Source organism: Thunnus maccoyii, chromosome 23 (assembly GCF_910596095.1).
Source record: "Thunnus maccoyii chromosome 23, fThuMac1.1, whole genome shotgun sequence".
NCBI classification, from domain to species: Eukaryota; Metazoa; Chordata; class Actinopteri; order Scombriformes; family Scombridae; genus Thunnus; species Thunnus maccoyii.
The window spans coordinates 23,062,823-23,081,242 of NC_056555.1; the positions used below are offsets into that span (position 1 = coordinate 23,062,823).

At 38.6% G+C, this 18,420-nt stretch overlaps 2 protein-coding genes across 7 annotated transcripts in view; both read left to right on the plus strand.

The window, feature by feature from the left end:
• The window catches only part of grip1 (glutamate receptor interacting protein 1), a 74,390-nt gene extending 65,182 nt beyond the window's left edge, over positions 1 to 9,208 (plus strand). For 5 of the 6 annotated variants that reach the window (XM_042402818.1, XM_042402815.1, XM_042402814.1 and 2 more), the window contains exons 21-25: positions 454 to 565; positions 3,913 to 4,023; positions 4,134 to 4,250; positions 4,944 to 5,090; positions 5,658 to 9,208. In XM_042402818.1, coding sequence (XP_042258752.1) covers positions 454 to 565; positions 3,913 to 4,023; positions 4,134 to 4,250; positions 4,944 to 5,090; positions 5,658 to 5,951 — 781 coding nt within the window. In that variant the 3' untranslated portion in view covers positions 5,952 to 9,208. Of the gene's footprint in view, positions 1 to 144; positions 184 to 453; positions 566 to 3,912; positions 4,024 to 4,133; positions 4,251 to 4,943; positions 5,091 to 5,657 lie in introns of all 6 variants that reach the window. The other variant, XM_042402819.1, reaches the window with a different exon arrangement.
• A 4,841-nt stretch (positions 9,209 to 14,049) lies between these two features.
• lsm8 (LSM8 homolog, U6 small nuclear RNA associated) lies at positions 14,050 to 17,857 on the plus strand. The gene is made up of 4 exons (XM_042402711.1): positions 14,050 to 14,286; positions 14,473 to 14,513; positions 16,600 to 16,727; positions 17,552 to 17,857. The coding sequence occupies exons 1-4, from the start codon at positions 14,256 to 14,258 to the stop codon at positions 17,640 to 17,642; spliced, it is 291 nt and encodes a 96-aa protein (XP_042258645.1). The 5' UTR covers positions 14,050 to 14,255; the 3' UTR covers positions 17,643 to 17,857.
• The last annotated feature ends 563 nt before the right edge of the window (positions 17,858 to 18,420 follow it).

Consider the following 18,420-nt stretch of genomic DNA (forward strand, 5'->3'; position numbering starts at 1 on the left):
ATCAGCGAGTCAATTTTACATTTCTACATTTCCCACAGCTGCTGTTTACATAATACATTAGCGCGTTAGCGGCCCTTATTCACGGCAATGGGAGTTGCTAGCGGTGTGCTAACAGCAGTAACAGCAGTGTGTCTCTGTCTGCAGAGCCTGTAATCTGCCCAGCGGCCTTATCACTGACAGCAGGTACCACCCTCACCTTTGACCTTTAACCCCCACAAACTCCTCTGTCACCCCACTGACCTCTAGCAGAAACCCTTACCTGGTGACCTTTGACCCCTGCCACACAGACAGACACATACACCCGGTGTATGTTCTAACTGCACATGTCCCGTCCTGTCGAAAACTCACACCAGCATGACGTGTCCGTCACCAGCCTCCTCTGTGTGTGAAGTTCACTCATCAGGCTGTTCTTCTCTCTGATTTTCTGAGCGTGACCTCTGACCTTTCCTCCAGGTTCACTGTGGGGCATGACGGGACAGAACCGGACCAGGAGGAGAACTTCTGGTCTCAGGCTCTGGAGGATCTGGAGACCTGTGGCCAGAGCGGCATCCTCAGAGAGCTGGAGGTGAGTAGTACTAGTAGTAGTACTAGAGGTAGTATTAGCAGTAGCAGTAATACTATGAGGAGTATTAGTTGTAGGGCTGGGTATTAATTCAAAGTTTTTTGATAATAAATCTATAAAAGTAATATAAAATCTGCACTGACACTAAAACGTTTTTCATTTAACAAAAGAAGTTGTCAAACGTTAAATGTCGAAACACAAGCAGCCGAACGAGAACTCTGTCAAATGAAATAAAGACTAAAACTAAGATTTTGATTTAAATCAGGAACTTGAAACGGTCTTTTGTTCATACAGCACACACAGCAAAAACCCATTAAAACAGACAAATCATAATTTGATTCTAAAAACAGATTTAAAAAAAACAATTCCAGTACAAAATAAAACAAGAAAATTTGAAAGGACTGAAAACTGAAATAAAAGACAGTTCAAGGAAGTAAAATATGTTTTAAGAGGACATTTGTTTTTGATTTTTTCCAAGCAGACAAGTTGTTGTGGTCTTGCAAAAGTTAATTTAGATTTAGAAACCTTTAGATTTTATGATAAGTGATTTAAATGAAAATATAAATAAATTAAGATAAAAAAAAAAAGAGAAATAATACTTTCCATAATTAGATTTTGATTTATTTCGGGCCCTGACGCTTCCTGACTGCAAATACATGATGCTTTGATGAATGTATATGAAAATAATCAAACTGGTGCGCTAGTTTCCTGTCTCTAAAATCTCTAAATAAAGGTGCAAACAAAAAAAAAACCTTTAAAATCTTTTTGAAAAAGAGAAAATAATTAGATTGTTTAATGCGACAAATTTTGCTCCAGTGATTTATTATATCAGACAAAAATATATATATTCTCACATGCAAAACAAAAAATCTAATGTCTTTAATTACTATTTACTTGGAATTTTAAATTTGGATAATTTCTACATAAAACAACAACACGATACGATTTCTTTTAAAAACTGACAAAGGATAATATTGAATTATTGCCCAGCCCTATAGTATCAGTAGTATCAGTTGTAGTAGTTTTAGCAGTAGTTTTAGTTGTATTAGTCGTCATTCTCCTCATGCTGACAGATCTGTATATAAATATATTAATGTGTAAACGTTGGGTAGAAATGCGGCTGTGTATCTCAGTGACTCGGCTGAAAAAAGAAATGACTCCTTCTCTTCCAGGAGTCTGCAAAGGAGACACACCTCCTCACTCTGGTATCCTCCTTTCTCCCCTCTACTAATTCTCCTCCTGTCCTCCTCTCTGTAACTGGAGTTTTAGCGTCGTCGAACATCAGACATGTTAGCTGTTTTTGAATGTGACTCTAACTGCACCCCCGGCAGCAAGCTACAGACCATGGTGACGTCATTGTAACATCATAGTGACATCACCCAGCTTCTGAACAATCACGTCATGTGGCACCGGGCATGGCAGTTTGAGCAAGGCATGCTGGGAGAGCTTCTGCAAGGCCTGATGGGTAGTTTGTTTTGCCGGTCATGAAGCAGATCTGTCAGTCATGCATGCGTCTGATGAGTCCTTGATTCTGATTGGCTGAGAAGTGGGCGTCTGTTGAGTGACGTGAGAAGGCTCGCTGTGATGAAGAAGTTAGACACGATCATCAAACATGAAGTAGAAACAGGAGTAGAATCTTAAAGTGAAACAGTAGAAACAGAAGTAGAATCTGTAAGTAGATAGATTGAGTAAAACAACAGTATAAGCTGCCAGTGGATCGTGACATTAGAAACAAAAGTAGATATTTTCAGTAGAAATAAATTTTAAAAAAAAACATTAGACCAGCAAGCTTACAAGTCAATAAAAGTGAATCTTGTCAGTAGAAACAAAAGTAGAATCTTGATTCAAGATTCTTGTAGAAGCAATAGATTCTTCAACTAGATCATTTAAGTAAAACAACAGTATAAGGTGTCAGTAGGTTCTGTCAATAGAAACAAAAGTAGATATTTTTGGTAGAAATAACAAGACATGAGGTCAGTAAATCAGTCAATAGAAACGGAAGTAGATCCGTTAATTCCAAACAATAGAAGATCCTGTCAGTGGATCCATCAATAGAAACTGTAGAAGACCATGTCAGTCCAAACAACAGTAGATCCTGCTACTAGAAACACTGCCGGAACCTGTTAGTAGAATCAGAAATAGATTATGTCAATGAAAACAACATAAGATCTTGTCAGTAGATCTTGTCAGTAAATTGGTCAGTAGAAAAAGTAGTAGATCCTGTCAGTCGATCCTTTCAGTTAAAATAACAATACATCAAGTCAGTAGATCCTACCAGTTGAAATAATAGATCCTGCCAGTAGAAACAGATAGATCTGTCAATAGAAACAATAGTAGATCTTGTCAGTCCAAACAATAGTAGATCATGTTACTAGATCCTGCTACTAGAAACAATGCTGGAACCTGTTAGTAGACCCTACCAGTAGAGGTAACAGTAGATCCTGTCAATCCAAACAATAGTAGATCATGTCACTAGATCCTGCTACTAGAAACAATGCTAGATCGACTCTATTAGTAGATCCTACCTGTTGAAGTAACAGTGGATCATTAAACATCAGTAGATTTTGTTTGTATGTTCTATCAGAAGATGCAACAATAGATTCACTCTATAGATGTAGTAGTGGATCCTCTCAGTAGAAACAAGTATCTCAGTAGATCTACTGTAGCCTATATAAATATCAGTAGATCTGTCAGTAAATCTGTCAATAGAAACAGTAGTAGATCCTGTCAGTACAAACAGCAGTAGATCCTATGAGTAGCAATAATGTTCATGCATCTAGTCATAACAAAACAGCAATAGATCTCATCAGTGGATCCTGTTAAGGGAGACGACAGTAGATCCCATCCTCAGAAACAACGGGCGATCCTAGAAATAGAAAGTCAGAAACAATAGATTCACTCTGTGACGCAGTCTCAGTAGAAACAAGTACGAATGGGTAGATTTTCTCAGTAGATCTATCCTAAATAAACAGCAATTGATCAGGTCAATAAATCTGTCAGTAGAAGCAGTAGTAGATCCTGTCAGTACAAACAACAGTAGATCCTGAGTGTAGCGATAACGGTCAGCAGATCATGCTAGTAGATCCAGTCAAAATAAAAGAAGCTGTCAGTAGAGCAGCAGACGTAAATCCCATCACAAGAAGCAACAATAGAATCTGTCAGTTGATCCTTTCAGTAGAAATCTGTCCTCTCCTGGTGTGATCATGGCAGCTGACGTCAAAGGTCATACTCCCAGGTTGTCTTTACCGTCCATGTTTTGTGATGGATCAATGGATTCCAGCTGATTGGTTTTGATTTTCTGTCTCTGATTGGATGTTTTTAACTGTCTGTCTCTGATTGGCTGTCTCCAGGCAACCATCATGTCAGGTTCCACCCTCAGTCTGAACCATGACCCCACCCCCCTGCGCAGCACACTGGGACGCCAGGCGAGCTTCCAGGAACGCAGCAGCTCCAGACCAACGGTGACCTCTGACCTCTGACCTTCACTGTTACACCTGTGTCCTTTTATCTCTTATCTGGAAAGTTTTGTATTTTTAACATTTTAAAGAATCCTTCCTGTGGATTTTCCCAGGTGACTCCTCGGTCAAACACCTTGCCCTCTGACCCTCAGCGCCGAGCCTTTGCCATGAGGAAGATGAGGCAGGAAGTCAACGAGATCCTGAACCAAAACCCTGTGGAACTGCACAAGGTGACATTTCATCCCAAAACAAAGACATTAACACTAAAGTTACTATTATTATGATTTTAAATCTGTGATACTACTAAAGGTGTTTTACATGTATTTACATGACTGAGACACACAGAGATTCACAGGGAACAATGCAGCCTGAACTTTATGGCGCCAATAACGATTATTTTCACTGTCAATTAATCTGCCGATTATTATTCCCAATTAGCTGATTAATGTCAATGTTAAAAAATAGTGAAAAATGGTATTTACAGTTTCTCAGAGTCAATGTTGATGTCTTTAATTTGCTTGTTTTGTCTGACTAACAGTCTGAAATGTTAAGATATTCAATTAACTGTCATACTTGACCATCAAATATTTGGCATTTATGCTTGAAAAATGACTGAAATGATGAACCAATTATCAAAACAGTTGCTGATTAATTTTCTGATCGACTAATCATTTAATCGACTAATTATTGCAGCTCTAATTGATATCAGCCTCACTGTTCACCGATTAGCATTAATCCATCCACAAAGCAAGACCGTGCTGTGTCCAGAATCACTTGTTCACACCAAATTACCAATTGACACCAATTAATAGACACCAAATAAGTCAAATAAGTAATTTGAGCTCAGCGTAATTACAGCAGAATGTGGTGTCAGTAAGTTGTTCTTGGTTTGTGGTTAATGGTGTGTGTGTTTGTGTGTGAAGCTGACTCTAGAGAAGGCCTCGGATCTCGAGGATTTCGGCTTCAGCGTTTCTGACGGTATGTTGGACCGCGGCGTCTACGTTAATAACATCCGACCAGGTGGACCGGCGGAGCAGGGCGGCCTCAGAGCCTACGACCGAATACTTCAGGTAAAACAACACAAATACATCCACACCTAACAGGACAAACCACCAGCATCATGGGCACACTTCCTTAATCCCTCAGTAGAGTATGGAAGATTAAAAATGCCCAAATAAAATAAAAAAATCATTCAGCATTTAAATAAAGTGAAATGCACGTTGTTATTTATATTTCCTTTTTATGTATGCATTTACTGCGTCATAATTAAATGAAAAACAGTTGAATGTTTTTGACATGTATGATACAGCTCCCCTGCATATGTTAAAGTTAAAGTTGATTTTAACGCTACAAAACAAAACACCTAAAAAAAACCTACAAAATAGTCAGGATTCAGAAAGTTAAAATGAAGAGACAATTAATTTATAGTTCAAAAACCTAAATAACTTACCTTTTAACATGTTTTTAAGCTAATTATGACAGTAAATTCTTACATGAAAAGGAAATACAAATAACAATGTGTATTGTATTTCACTGCATTTCAGCGTTTGATTTGTTTTCATTTAGCATTAGCATTTTAAATCTTTTTAAAGCCTTTGTTTCCCTCTAAATTAATTAATTAAGTTTTCTGTCTTCAGATAAACCACGTCCGGACGAGGGACTTTGACTGCTGCCTCGTCGTTCCTCTGATCGCTGAGTCTTCAAACCACTTGGAGCTTGTCATCAGCCGAAACCCCGCCTCCTCTGCCGCCAGCCTGCTGGCCAATCACACGGACGGCACCACCAACAGCAGCCACTCTCCTCAGACAATCGGCAGCGAGCTGGGACCGTCGGAGCTCCCCATTGGCCAGGGGGAGGACGGTGGTCCAATCAAGTGGAGCCAACCGGGTGAAGGGCTGGGGGCGGGGCTTGTGAATAATAAATCCTTATAGCAGAGAAAAAATGGATCAAACTGGATTAAACTGGTAACCAGACTGAACTGGAGAGGTCAGCGAGGAGAACAGTATAACAAAGCTGACTTAAACTGGTTTAGACCCGTCCAAACTGGTTCAGAGTGGACCCCCACATGGTGCTACACACACCTTCTGGATGAACTTTGACCCTTGACCACTAAAGTTTGACCCTTGAACTGCTAAAGCAGCCTGAAAGCACACTGATGGACCCGAGCAATGAACCAGTTCTGCACACTGGTCCAACTGGTCTCACTGGAACCAGAACTATAACTACTGATCCTAACTGGAACCACAGCCAGAGCCGCCAGGCTTACTGGTCCAAGATTAATGGTTACTGGTTCTACAAACCTAGAACCATGGCTACTGGTCCAACTGGAACTAGAGCCAATTGTCTTACTGGTCCAAGACACATTGGTTCTGGTCTTAGTGGTAACAGAACCATGGCTACTGGTCCTACTGAAGCCAGAGCCGCAGCCAATAGTCTTACTGGTTCTGGTTCATGGTCTTGGAGAACCACAGGTACTGAGCCGGAGCTATGACCGCTGCTTCTATGAGTCCAGAACCTTGGCTCCTGGTCCATCTGGTCTCACTAGAACCAGAACCATTGGCCACTGGTTCAACTGGCCAAGAACCACAGCAGCACAAAGACTGATGGGACTGATCCAGTCCAGAATCCAGAACCTGCTGATGGACTGACAGGTTGCCAAGGAGACAAGGGATGATCCGATCAGAATGTTTAGGGCTGATGTCATTAGGATCAAACACTGATCGACTTCTTTTTCGCTTTTTACACAAAGAAACCCTCAAAACTTGGCTTTATGTCCAAGTCCTGGTCTTGTAGCAGTGGTGCTGCCCCATGTTTGTTGCATTTCCAGAGAATTTTTGAAGCAAAGTTATGGTCGGGTTCAGGTTTTAGATTAAACAGTCCCTCCAGGAGTTTTTTGTGATTATTGTGGCCAAAAACACTGGATTTTGCAGCGACTTTTCTCAAAAATTGCGATATGTTTTATGTGCTCTTTTTGTGATAAAATTGTGGGAATTGGGAAAAAATCCAAGCAAAGGAAAATAATGTAATTTAAAAAGAATATTACCAATGAAGAGTAAAAAAAACAATGCCTTTTCAATGCGCTAGTTTGAGAAATATTGAAAAAAATTAACATTTTTCTCCAAAACACTACACAAAAACTTCTTAAATCATTTCACAGGAGTCAATGTCAAGCTGTGGACTTGTAGATGTTAAAATCTGCATACTAGGTACTTCCTGTCCATGAGGTCCAAAGTTTATTCTTCACCATCACACAGAAACAACTATATTTCATTGTTAATTTTTCATGTATTTTCGTAACATGAACCATGGGCTCAAAGTTAAATTTAAAAAAAAATACTATGCTTGAGTTCCATTTATAAGCCTTTATTAAATAAACTTTCACCTCAATATGCACAACACATGGTCTACTAATCTACTAAAACTACTACTAAAACAGTTTCCCTCCGCAATTCCCAAAACATTTGGGAATTGTTTTGCTTGGTCTACGGCAGTAATTTTTGTTGGCTGGTGAGATTTTTCCATCTTCCACATGAATGTGCGCCTGAATCACGAAATGCGACAATTGGTCCAAATCACAAGCGGTCTGTTGATTTGGCCATTTCATGCGGAAAAGTTGCGGTAATTTAGCAAAATTTCAAGCTCTCGCAAATATTGTGAAGATTTCTTGAATTTGTGTTATTACAATCGCAAAATCGCAATTTCCTGGAGGGACTGATTAAAGATGGCAATGGTTAAGTGCGATTCTTGAGATGATAAAGTTCAAGTAGGAAATTAAAAATGGTTGCGTTAAGTTCAAAATGAGAGATGGTTGGTTCGGAAGGGTTTGGTGTAGTTCAGGTTAGGATAAGGGTCTGGAAGGGTGGGATCGGTAAGACCACAATAAGATGCAGCTACTTGAATGCAGGGTAATCCAAAAAAATTCTGCGTTAGCTTATAGCATGCTACAGCATCACCGCAGAGTTTGAGTTAGTGATCGGTGGACAATACCGAGATACCGTCCCTTGTTTCTCTTCAGTTAGATGTTTCCACAGCAGAAATAAATAACCATCAAACACTTCATTACATCTAACTGAAACATCTGAGTCATCAACAGTAAATACAAAGAACAACAGGGTGACTTTGTGTTATTATTGGAAACACAAAGAGGGATACAACAGGATGCAATTAGTTCCTCTGGAAACTACGGAACTGGAGTAAGGAATCTCAATCTTTTGGTTGAAAAGCTTCACAGGGTATCGTCCACTCATCACTAGTCTGTGTGTGGTTAGAAAATACTTGTACAAACCTCACCGAACCATGTGACAAAATAAGGTAGCAAGGTTACAGTTAGTTGAACGAAACAGTTTGTTTACGTAGAGATGATGGTCATGGTAACTGTAACCATGACTACAATCAAGAGATATATCAGAGTATGTGAGGTGGATGTAAGGGCTGGGTATCAAATATCAATAGAGTTTTGGTACTGACTGAAATGCGTATATAGCAATGTGTTGTACATTACCAACCGAAAATTGGTATCAAATATATGATCGGGATTGTAAACTTCATCTTTAATGAGATTGCTTTTAAATTTTGCCAAGCTGAGGTTCAAAGTTAATTCTTGAGCTCGGAAACAATTTCACCACAAGGTCTCTCAAAGATAATGAACAGGTGATGTTTGAAAAACTAAAAGCACTTACCGTTGTTTTGACGGTATTTTCAGAATCCTCAAAGACTCTTCTAACCGCCTGGGTAAAAAAATATTCCGTCCGCTGCACAATTTTTAACAATTTTTCAAACACTGTTGGTTAATTATCTTTTAGAGAAACTGATGGTTACCTCAATACATGAGGGGAACAATCCGTTTTCTCAACTGTTGTTTCCAAGAGTCTAGAAACTTTTAAGCCAACATCCACAGGTTCAGGACAACTTGACAAATTCCTGCGATATGATTTAAGCTCCAGAACTAAATTGATCTTGTCGTGAGATTGTTTTCTCAACAAAAATATGCCAATTTTCATCTGGAGTTTTGAAAAGTTTAGAAAAATGCGTCAACATTTCTCAAATTAGGGGATTTAAAAAAGTTTTGTTTTTTATTCATTGTTTATTTTTATTGAACATTTGGGCACAAAGACAAGACACACGCATGTACAGAAACAAACGATACATAGCCAACAACTGCAAAACTAAATAACACTTATATGTTCATTAAAAAAAACAAAACAAATACCACCTGCTGCATACATCGAAGAAAAAACTTAACAGGATAAACAAAACAAAACACAATCAAAACCAAAAAGTATCACTTCTGTCGTCAGTATCGACAAATTTCAAATGAAACCCAGCCTTTGTAGTAGAGATTTGGCAGCGTAAACAGTGTGGAGGGACATTTATTGACTGTTTTTTTTATTACCTGTTAATTTTAAAAAGAAAAATCGATCAAGTGGTTTCTAATGAACATCAGCTGATACTGATCGGACCATCCCTGATGAAGATGGACAGACACTGAGCGTTTACTGGTTTTAAATTTTAGTTCTGTGCCATGAAAAAGCTGCAGACTGGAAGAGTAATAATAATGATGATGACAATAATGATAATGATGATGATGATGATGATGATGATAACACTGAGCAGTTCAATAAGAAACTTTTTCTACTGTTTACACCTGTTGGACTGGCCACACTGTGTGTATGTATGTATGTATGTGTGTGTGCGTGTCTGTGTGTGTATGTGTGTGTTATGTGTGTTAAACACAAGGCCAGTTAAGCCCCCCCCCCCCCCATCCCCTTCACCCCTCCTTCTTCCCTCGACCAATCGGCAGCCAGGATGACTGACTGACTGACAGAGAGAAATTCTGAGCGATTCAGCTGATTGGCTGGAACCAATCAGAACAGAGAAAACAAGCGCTTCCCTGCCTGGCTGTGATTGGTTTTCCTCTACACACAAATCAACCAATCAGCTCCCGGGAAGAAGCCAAGCATGTCCCCACCCTGACCCCCCCCCCAACCCCCCCCCGCCCTCCCCCGTAACAGTGATCTATTATGCTAATCGATCGGTGTGTTTTTGATTGATTGTTGTCAGTTTTCTCTGTTTGTTTGTTTCCATGGCGACTGAACCTGAAAAGATGTAAAATAGATTAAAAAATGGTTCGGTCCCGTCGCTGTTCCCATGACAACCATGAAACCCTGAAAACCTTCACCTCATCACCACAGAAATAACGATGTTACACAAGAAAAAAAACCCTGTTTAAACGGTGAACTGTGTGTGCGTGCGTGCGTGCGTGCGTGCGTGTGCGTGTGTGTGTGTGTGAGTGATGTCAACATCTTCCTGCTCCCACCTCACTCTGAACTCACTATTCAAACTGGCCAATCAGAACCCTCCCTCAACATCACTGACCAGTAAAAACCCTCTGTGAGCCGAACAACCTATAGGAGAGCTGTGATCGGATCTTACTGCGTTGAGAGTTGTGATTGGCTGTTACTGTGTGGAGAGCTGTCATTGGCTGTCCTGCTCCGTCCAAAACTTAAACTGTGAAGTTCTGAATCTGAAGCACAGTGCTAGAATATGGTTAGCATGTGACTAGCAAACACTGAGCACAGAGCTAGCATAAAGCTAATGTGGCTACCATAAGGTCAACGCACACTTAGCAGACAGCTAACACCAATTACCTAGCGAACATGTTTACCACCTGTTAAATATAGCTGCTGCTCAGTTTGCACATACCGAGCACAAAGGTAACACCTGGCTAGTATGGCTAATATTTGGTTTGAACACAGCTAACCAAAGGCAAACAGAGCTATGTGTTAGCATAGGGCTAGCACACAGCCAACACTTGGCTAACATAGGTAGCATATGGTCAGCACAGACCTAAATCAAGGCTAGTATAGCTAATACTCAGTAAGCACACTGCTAACCTGTGGCTAATACATCTAGAATGTGGATAGCACAGACCTAGAGCAATGCTACCATAGCTAGATTATGGTTAGCACACAACAAGAACAAAGCTAACAGAGGGCTTGCATATGAGAAACACAGGTAATGTTCAGTTAGCACACAGCTAACATAGTGCCAATACAGCTAGGTGTTAGCACAGGGCTATCACAGCTAGTATCTGGTTAGCACACACCTAGCATGAGGCTAACACCTGGCTAACAGAGCTAGTATTCACTTAGCACATGGTTAATATTACACAAATACTCTGCTCAAAATCCACCAGATTACCATAGAAGCAGCGCTTGACTTGAGACAAACTGTTCCACCAATGAGAATGAGCCACAGAGCGGAGGGGGCGTAGCTTAAGGAGGGTTTGATGTGTGAGATTTAAAGCCATACACACTGTGTTCGTGTATGTGTGTATGTGTGTGTGTGTGTGTTTGTGTGTGTAACATTGCAGGGATTTGCACTCTAGTGATTCACCTCAGCCCCCACACACTCACATGCACACTCTCACACACACACACACACATGCATTGCACTGCCATTTGAAATAGTGGGTCAGATTAGTTTCCATGTAGCTTCACCAACCAAACTGTATTTTTCTTTAAAGGAACAGGGATGTTGTAAAGTATTTTTGTACAAATTTAATACTTTGGTAGCATGACGTTCCTGCTGTTTGTCCTGTCGGGCTCCACTGCTCTCCTCCACCCCCCTTTGTATGGACGACTACTGAGCAACAATAAAGATGAAGACCTGCTGGGAGGACTGGATTCATGTGTCGTCTCACACAGAAACATACATAAACACACACACAAGATACAAACTTGTTTCATGTTGTAGTTTTCAGGATTATTTACATTTTACATTTTGTCATTTGGCAGACGCTTTTATCCAAAGCGATTTTCAAGCGAGGCGAGATAATCAAGCGTTAAGAGGACAGTGACTTTGAAAAAGCCATGGTACAAATTCTCAAGTAGCTGCTGACCAAGTACAAGTGCAATGAGAAGGAGCACTAGACAGAAATTTGTTTTTCGTTCAAGATATAACAATCAGGGTGGATTTAGTGATTTGGGTGTTTATTGCTTCATTTTTTTTTTTACCTGTTTTCTAACTGGGAATGTTGGTATTGGCAGTGGTAGAAAAATCTGCTGCTGATAACAAGACTAAAAGCCTAAATATCTATGAGCAACCTCTGAAATGTCAGGTTTGTCCTGAATGTGGCACCACGGGAAAAGTCTTTAAAATCATCAGTTTGATTAGGACATTTACACATAACATGATGTTGATATCATTGCCATTACCATCCTTAACAAAATAGGACCTAGATAAGGGCAAACTATATTAAATATTAATATATATATTAAACAATGTCATTATACAATCAAATAAAAACACATTGTTTGCACACATACAGTATAAAGTACAACAGCATGAAAAACATAGAAATAAAACAGACGTGACAAGAAATTCAAGAAGCCAATACAAAATATAAGCACTATAATATAATTTGCATAATATATACTAAACAAATATGTCAACACATTGATAAAATAATTTACAGTACTAGTGTTAAACTACATGTACTGTACTACCAGTACTTCTGCTACTACAAGGTTACTCCCAGTGCTACAACTCCTGTAAATACCAGCACTACTACTGGTAATATTATCTATTAATCTTGATACTAATACAGGTAGTACTTAACTAGCCAGATACAATCACTAATACTACAACTGCTACAAATGAAAACAACATGAAAACACATGCAGTAAGTCAAAATTAGATGCTATTTCAGAATGATGATGTTTAGTAAAAATTATGATACTGAGTCAAAATATTAAGTCTTATTAGTCAAAATAATGAGATATAAGTCAAGATCATTACATAATAAAGAGCTGTGAAGTTTCGTTTTGTTCCTGACTTTAGTGACAAAGCATTTTTAATTACTTACACTTTAATTCGCCCCTCTGACTGGTTTCTTCTCCATCACAATGGTGGTAGAAGCTCATGGGTATTGTAGTATTCATAGCCATCCCCTAAAATCACAGACAAAACGCGATTTCTCAGAAACAAAGTTGAAATAATTGAAACCAGTGGTCATAATATAAACCTTAGGATAGGATTGTTACATTATCCAGGAGAGTTTATATGTTCAGTAATATTGAGGAGATTGATTGACTTATTATATTTCAATTCATTTTTTTTACTTTTTTTGCAGCATAGTTTTATTATTATTTTCCATTTAATTAAACTGTAGATACTGTAAGCAATGCAGTCCACACATTTCCCCATTCGCCCACCCCAGGCCACAAGCATATAAAACAAAACAAAAAGACTATATAATTGCAGTGTTTTATTTGTTCTTTTTTGCGGTAAAATTGTGGGACTTTGGAAAAATTGCAAGCAAAGGAAAATAATTTGATTTTTACTACTAACAATGAAGAGTCATGTGTAATTGCTTCCTTTGATAAAACGCATACTGCATACCAGAAAAAATATATTTTAGTGCTAATTTTTAAATTTATTTTCAGAACATGAGAAACACGGTCTCAAAGTTACATAAAAAAGAAAATACGGTACTTGAGTTCCATTTATATCCTTGCTGAATTCATGCTGTGCGCGATGGCGTAAGTTACCACGACACGGAATGCGACAATTGGTCCAAATCACAAGTGGTCTGTTGATTTGGCCATTTCATGTGGAAGAGCTGTGGTAATTTATCAAAACTGCAAGTTCTTGCAAATACTGGGGAGATTTCTTGAATTTGCGTTAATTATTGTGATCACATAATTTCCTGGAGGGAGTGATTGATTTCCAAAAGGTGCCTTATTTCTCACACTCCTAGAAAAGATGTGCTTTTTTTATTTACTTAACACAAGTATTTTTTTTTTAACATGCTAACTCCTTTCTTTTTTTGATGGCAGTATTGGACTTCCATACTTTGGTATATTAGTAAACGTGGCTGCTTCCTGCTGCTCTGTATATCACAGATGTCTGTATTTTATTTGAATAATTGTGTAAAAACGTATGTATTTATTTTTTAAAGTTTATTTATAATAGATTTTAGTTTATTTAAAAAGTTTTGGTTCAATAAATGGCCGTTAAACCGGATGTGACGTCACTGCTCGGTGCTCCGTTCTCCTGCCTGCTCGGTGCTCGATGACTCCTGTCTGTTCTCCGGTGTTTTGTTGCCATTAGCCGCCGCCGCCGTCGCTGCTCTTTCTCCGTCACGTTTCTGCACATTTTCACCATCAGCTAACCGGTGGAGACACAAACACCGCTGCCGGATAAAGAAAGCACCGAGCCCGGCAGGAAGCAGCATGTCCACCGCGCTGGAGAGCTACATTAACCGTATCCTGCCGCTGCTAGCTGGCTAGCATGCTAACTGTCTGAACGAATGAATGAAGGCTGTTTCTGTTAGCTTGGAGCTAAATGTTGGTTGTGACTGCAGCTGGTTATTTCTGTGTAAGTTATTAATGTGAATTTAACGTGTGTTTGTGCAGAAAAGAGTTATTTCTTTAACTCGGTGTGACTCAGGTACTGTGGCCATCGTCACATCAGACGGCAGGATGATTGTGGTGAGTTTAAAGAAAACCTTTTAACTATTGTTTTCATAATAGATTGTATTCATTTCTCGGTTAGTAAGTGGTGGAAAGTAACTGAGTACATTTACCCAAGTATTGTACTTAAGTACTTAAGTACAATTTTGATGTACTTGTACTTTACTTGAGTATTTCCCTGTGATGCTACTTTATACTTCCACTCCACTACAGATTCAGATGAAGATTTGACACAATGGATAATATAACAAGCTTTTAAAATACAACACATTGTTAAAGATGAAACCAGTGGTTTCCAACCTTTTTGGCTTTTGACGTCTTACAAAAAGCAGTGTGTAGTCGGGGTCACATTTCACATGTCTATGAGTTGTTAACAGCTCCACCAAATAGTGATTTTTCCCTCTAAACTTCTCACATGCTTTCATTTCAATAAATGTTCAAATGATCCAATATTTCAGCAAAAATCAAAGATTAGAGAAAAAGTCCAAAAACTGAAAACAGATTTGTGTATCAGAACTTTGTTTTTTCTTCTTTCCTCTCCCATTAATCATCTCACCACCCCTCAGATTTATCTGCTGACCCTTTGGAGGGGCCTGACCCCTAGGTTGGGAACCACTGGACCAAACTAGCTAACTGTATATAAAGTAGTGTAAACTAGCTCCACCTCCAGCAGCTACAACAGTAACATGCTGCTCTAACACTGATGCTTCACTATTAATAATCTAATGATGTCATATATAATAATATATCAGTCAGAGGGACCAAACCACTACTTTTACTGCAATACTTTAACTACATCAAGCTCATAATACTTATGTACTTTTACTGCAATACTTTAACTACATCAAGCTCATAATACTTATGTACTTTTACTGCAATACTTTAACTACATCAAGCTCATAATACTTATGTACTTTTACTGCAATACTGTAACTACATTAAGCTCATAATACTTATGTACTTTTACTGCAATACTTTAACTACATCGAGCTCATAATACTTATGTACTTTTACTGTAGTAGGATTTTTTTCATGCAGGACTTTTACTTGTAATGGAGTATTTTTACTTTGCTGTATTGGTACTTTTACTTGATAAATAGTTTTCCAGCTTCTGTATCTGACACAGTTTTCTCATTCATATACTGTTAGTTTATTATTATTACGTGTTTTGTCTCTGGTTTGGACTCTTCGAACAAAAATAAACATTTGACTTGATTTAAGACATTTCAGAGTCGAACCGATTATAGTTTTTCTAGTCCCAGTTTGTGCCTCTCTTGTATTATTATTATTATTAGAGCTGTGATAATTAATCTAAAATTAATAGGCAACTAGACAGTTTGATTCTTTATTGATCCTGAAGGAAATTCATGTGTTGTAACAGCCAAGAGATGATACACAACATGTAACAAGGCAACATAAAGAGACTAAATAACGAACTTAAACCTAAAATATGCAAATGTAAAGAAACTAGTGAGTGCTGTGGTACCATTTTGATAATTCGAAAATAGTTTTAGTCTTTTTTTTTTTTTTTTTAAACAAAAATGCCAAAATTCTCTGATTCTCAGATGTGAATATTTTCTGGTTTTCCTCTACGACAGAATTTAAGGACGTCAACTTGGGTTTTGGGAAGCAGTGATCGACATTTTATAGACCAAACAATTGATCGATTTATCAATCAATTGTTTGCTGGTTTCAACTTTTAAATGTGATTTAATTATTTTCTTTGTCATATTTGATAGTAAACTGAAAATGTATTTTGAGTTTTTGGGTCAAACAAAAAGAAAACCTCTGGGAAATTATAACGGGCACTTTTTTTTTTTTTTTTAGTGTTTTCTGACATTTTATAAACAAAATAATTAAAAATGTAATTAAGGAAGTAATCATTAGTTCCAGCCTTAATTATTATTACATTTGAGTCACAGAGCTAAAGTCTGTTTAAAGCTGAGGAAGTCGTTTAGCAACATTTCCGACAGTTTTGAAGATATTTCCAGAGTCGTGAGGATTATTTTGTCCACCAGTGTTGTTTTCTCTTCTGTTTGTTTGGAAGAGACGACGTCTGCTTGTCAAACGAATGTGATGTAATCTGTGTGTGTGGTGCGTTCAGGGCACTCTGAAGGGCTTCGATCAGACCATCAACCTGATCCTGGACGAGAGTCACGAGCGAGTGTTCAGCTCCAGTCAGGGCGTGGAGCAGGTGGTGCTGGGACTCTACATCGTCAGGGGCGACAACGTGTGAGTGATAGTTTCTAACACTGATGATTTAAAGGACGGGTTCACAATGTTTCATGTGTCTTAAAACAACAGTCAGGAGCCCAAATGAACATTGAAACATGTCTTTCTTGCTGTAATCATTCCTCCTGTTCATACTGACCATTAGTAGATCCCTTCATAATGACCTTACAATGGAAGTGATGGAGGAGAAAATCCACAGTCCTCCTCCTGTGCAAAAATGAATAATATGAAGCGTCAAATGAGTCAAATCAAGTAGATATCTTTCAACGTTACAGTCTACAGTTTACAGTCTACTTTAGCACTAGTTTACAGTTAGTGCTAAAGTCTTTTTGTTACTATACTTCCACCTGCAGCTCAACAGGGAAACACAAAGAGGGAATTTGATGCTAAAAAGACTGTAAATGTGTCAGATATCCACTTGATATGACTAACTCAGACTGCTGAAGCCTCATATAAGCTTCACAGAGACTTTTAAATGACTGTGTGGACACACTGTGGATTTTGGCCTCCATCACTTACACTGAAAGCACATTTGAAGGATCTTTTAATATCCAGTATGAACAGGAGGAATGATTACAGCGAGGAAAACCTCTTTCACTGTTACTATGGACACCTGACTGCTGGTTTAAGACACACTTGAAACATTGTGAACTCGTCCTTTAAAGTGGACGATGATTTCAGAGTCAAGTTAATAGTATCAGAGTCTGTAAAAGGAAAAATTAAATCTCCTTTTAATTTTCCATCAATACTGATTCATGTCTTTATTTATAACTTCCTGTGTGTGTGTGTGTGTGTGTGTGTGTGTGTGTGTGTGTGTGTTGCAGGGCGGTGATCGGGGAGATCGACGAGGAGACAGACTCAACTCTGGATCTTGGAAACATCAGAGCTGAACCGCTCAACTCTGTCGTCCACTGACCTCTGACCCCTACCACCCCCCCCCGCACCCCTATTACCACCACCTGCTGCAGGACCGCCGTCTCCATGGCAACAGGAGTCTAAATGACAGCATGACTGAGTTGTGTGCTTGTGTGTTTTCATAGACCTGTTCTGAGTTTCACTCAGTGTCAGACTCCTGTAGTGACACTTTTCTGTTTGTATTTTTTTATAAATAAATAAAGAAGTGAATTGTTGTTCGATGAGCTTTTTTTTTTTTATATCCTTCGAGTCTTTCTGTCAGATTGTGATTGTTTACTTCTCATATTGTGACCAAACCTCTGAGTTTATTTAGGAAACTAAAGCAGTTTAAAGTTGGATGACGTTGTCGTGGCTTAATGTGAAAGATTTGAGGATAATTTTAGAAAACAGAAGAGAAAAGACTTCACATATGAACTAATGACCTTTCTCAAGAAAATGTTTATGAGCTGATTGGAGCTGCGAGACAGAATCTATCATAGGAACTGAGGAAAAAACATTCAAGTATTTTAAAACATGAAATTGAGGCAAAATAAGGTTTAATATTCAGTTTTATTGTTAGTACACAATACAGGATTACACAATGAAACACACTTGTAACCTGCTACACACAGAAAACCTTTAACAAATGTTAAAATACTCTAAATGATCATAGAATAAAATATCATATCAATCCTTTTTTTTAATCTGGTCTTGGCGCCCTCTGCTGGTCAGACAGCTGCATCACAACAAACGGATTTCAACATAAAGCTTCAGAGCTGCAACAGACGGTGGATGTTTC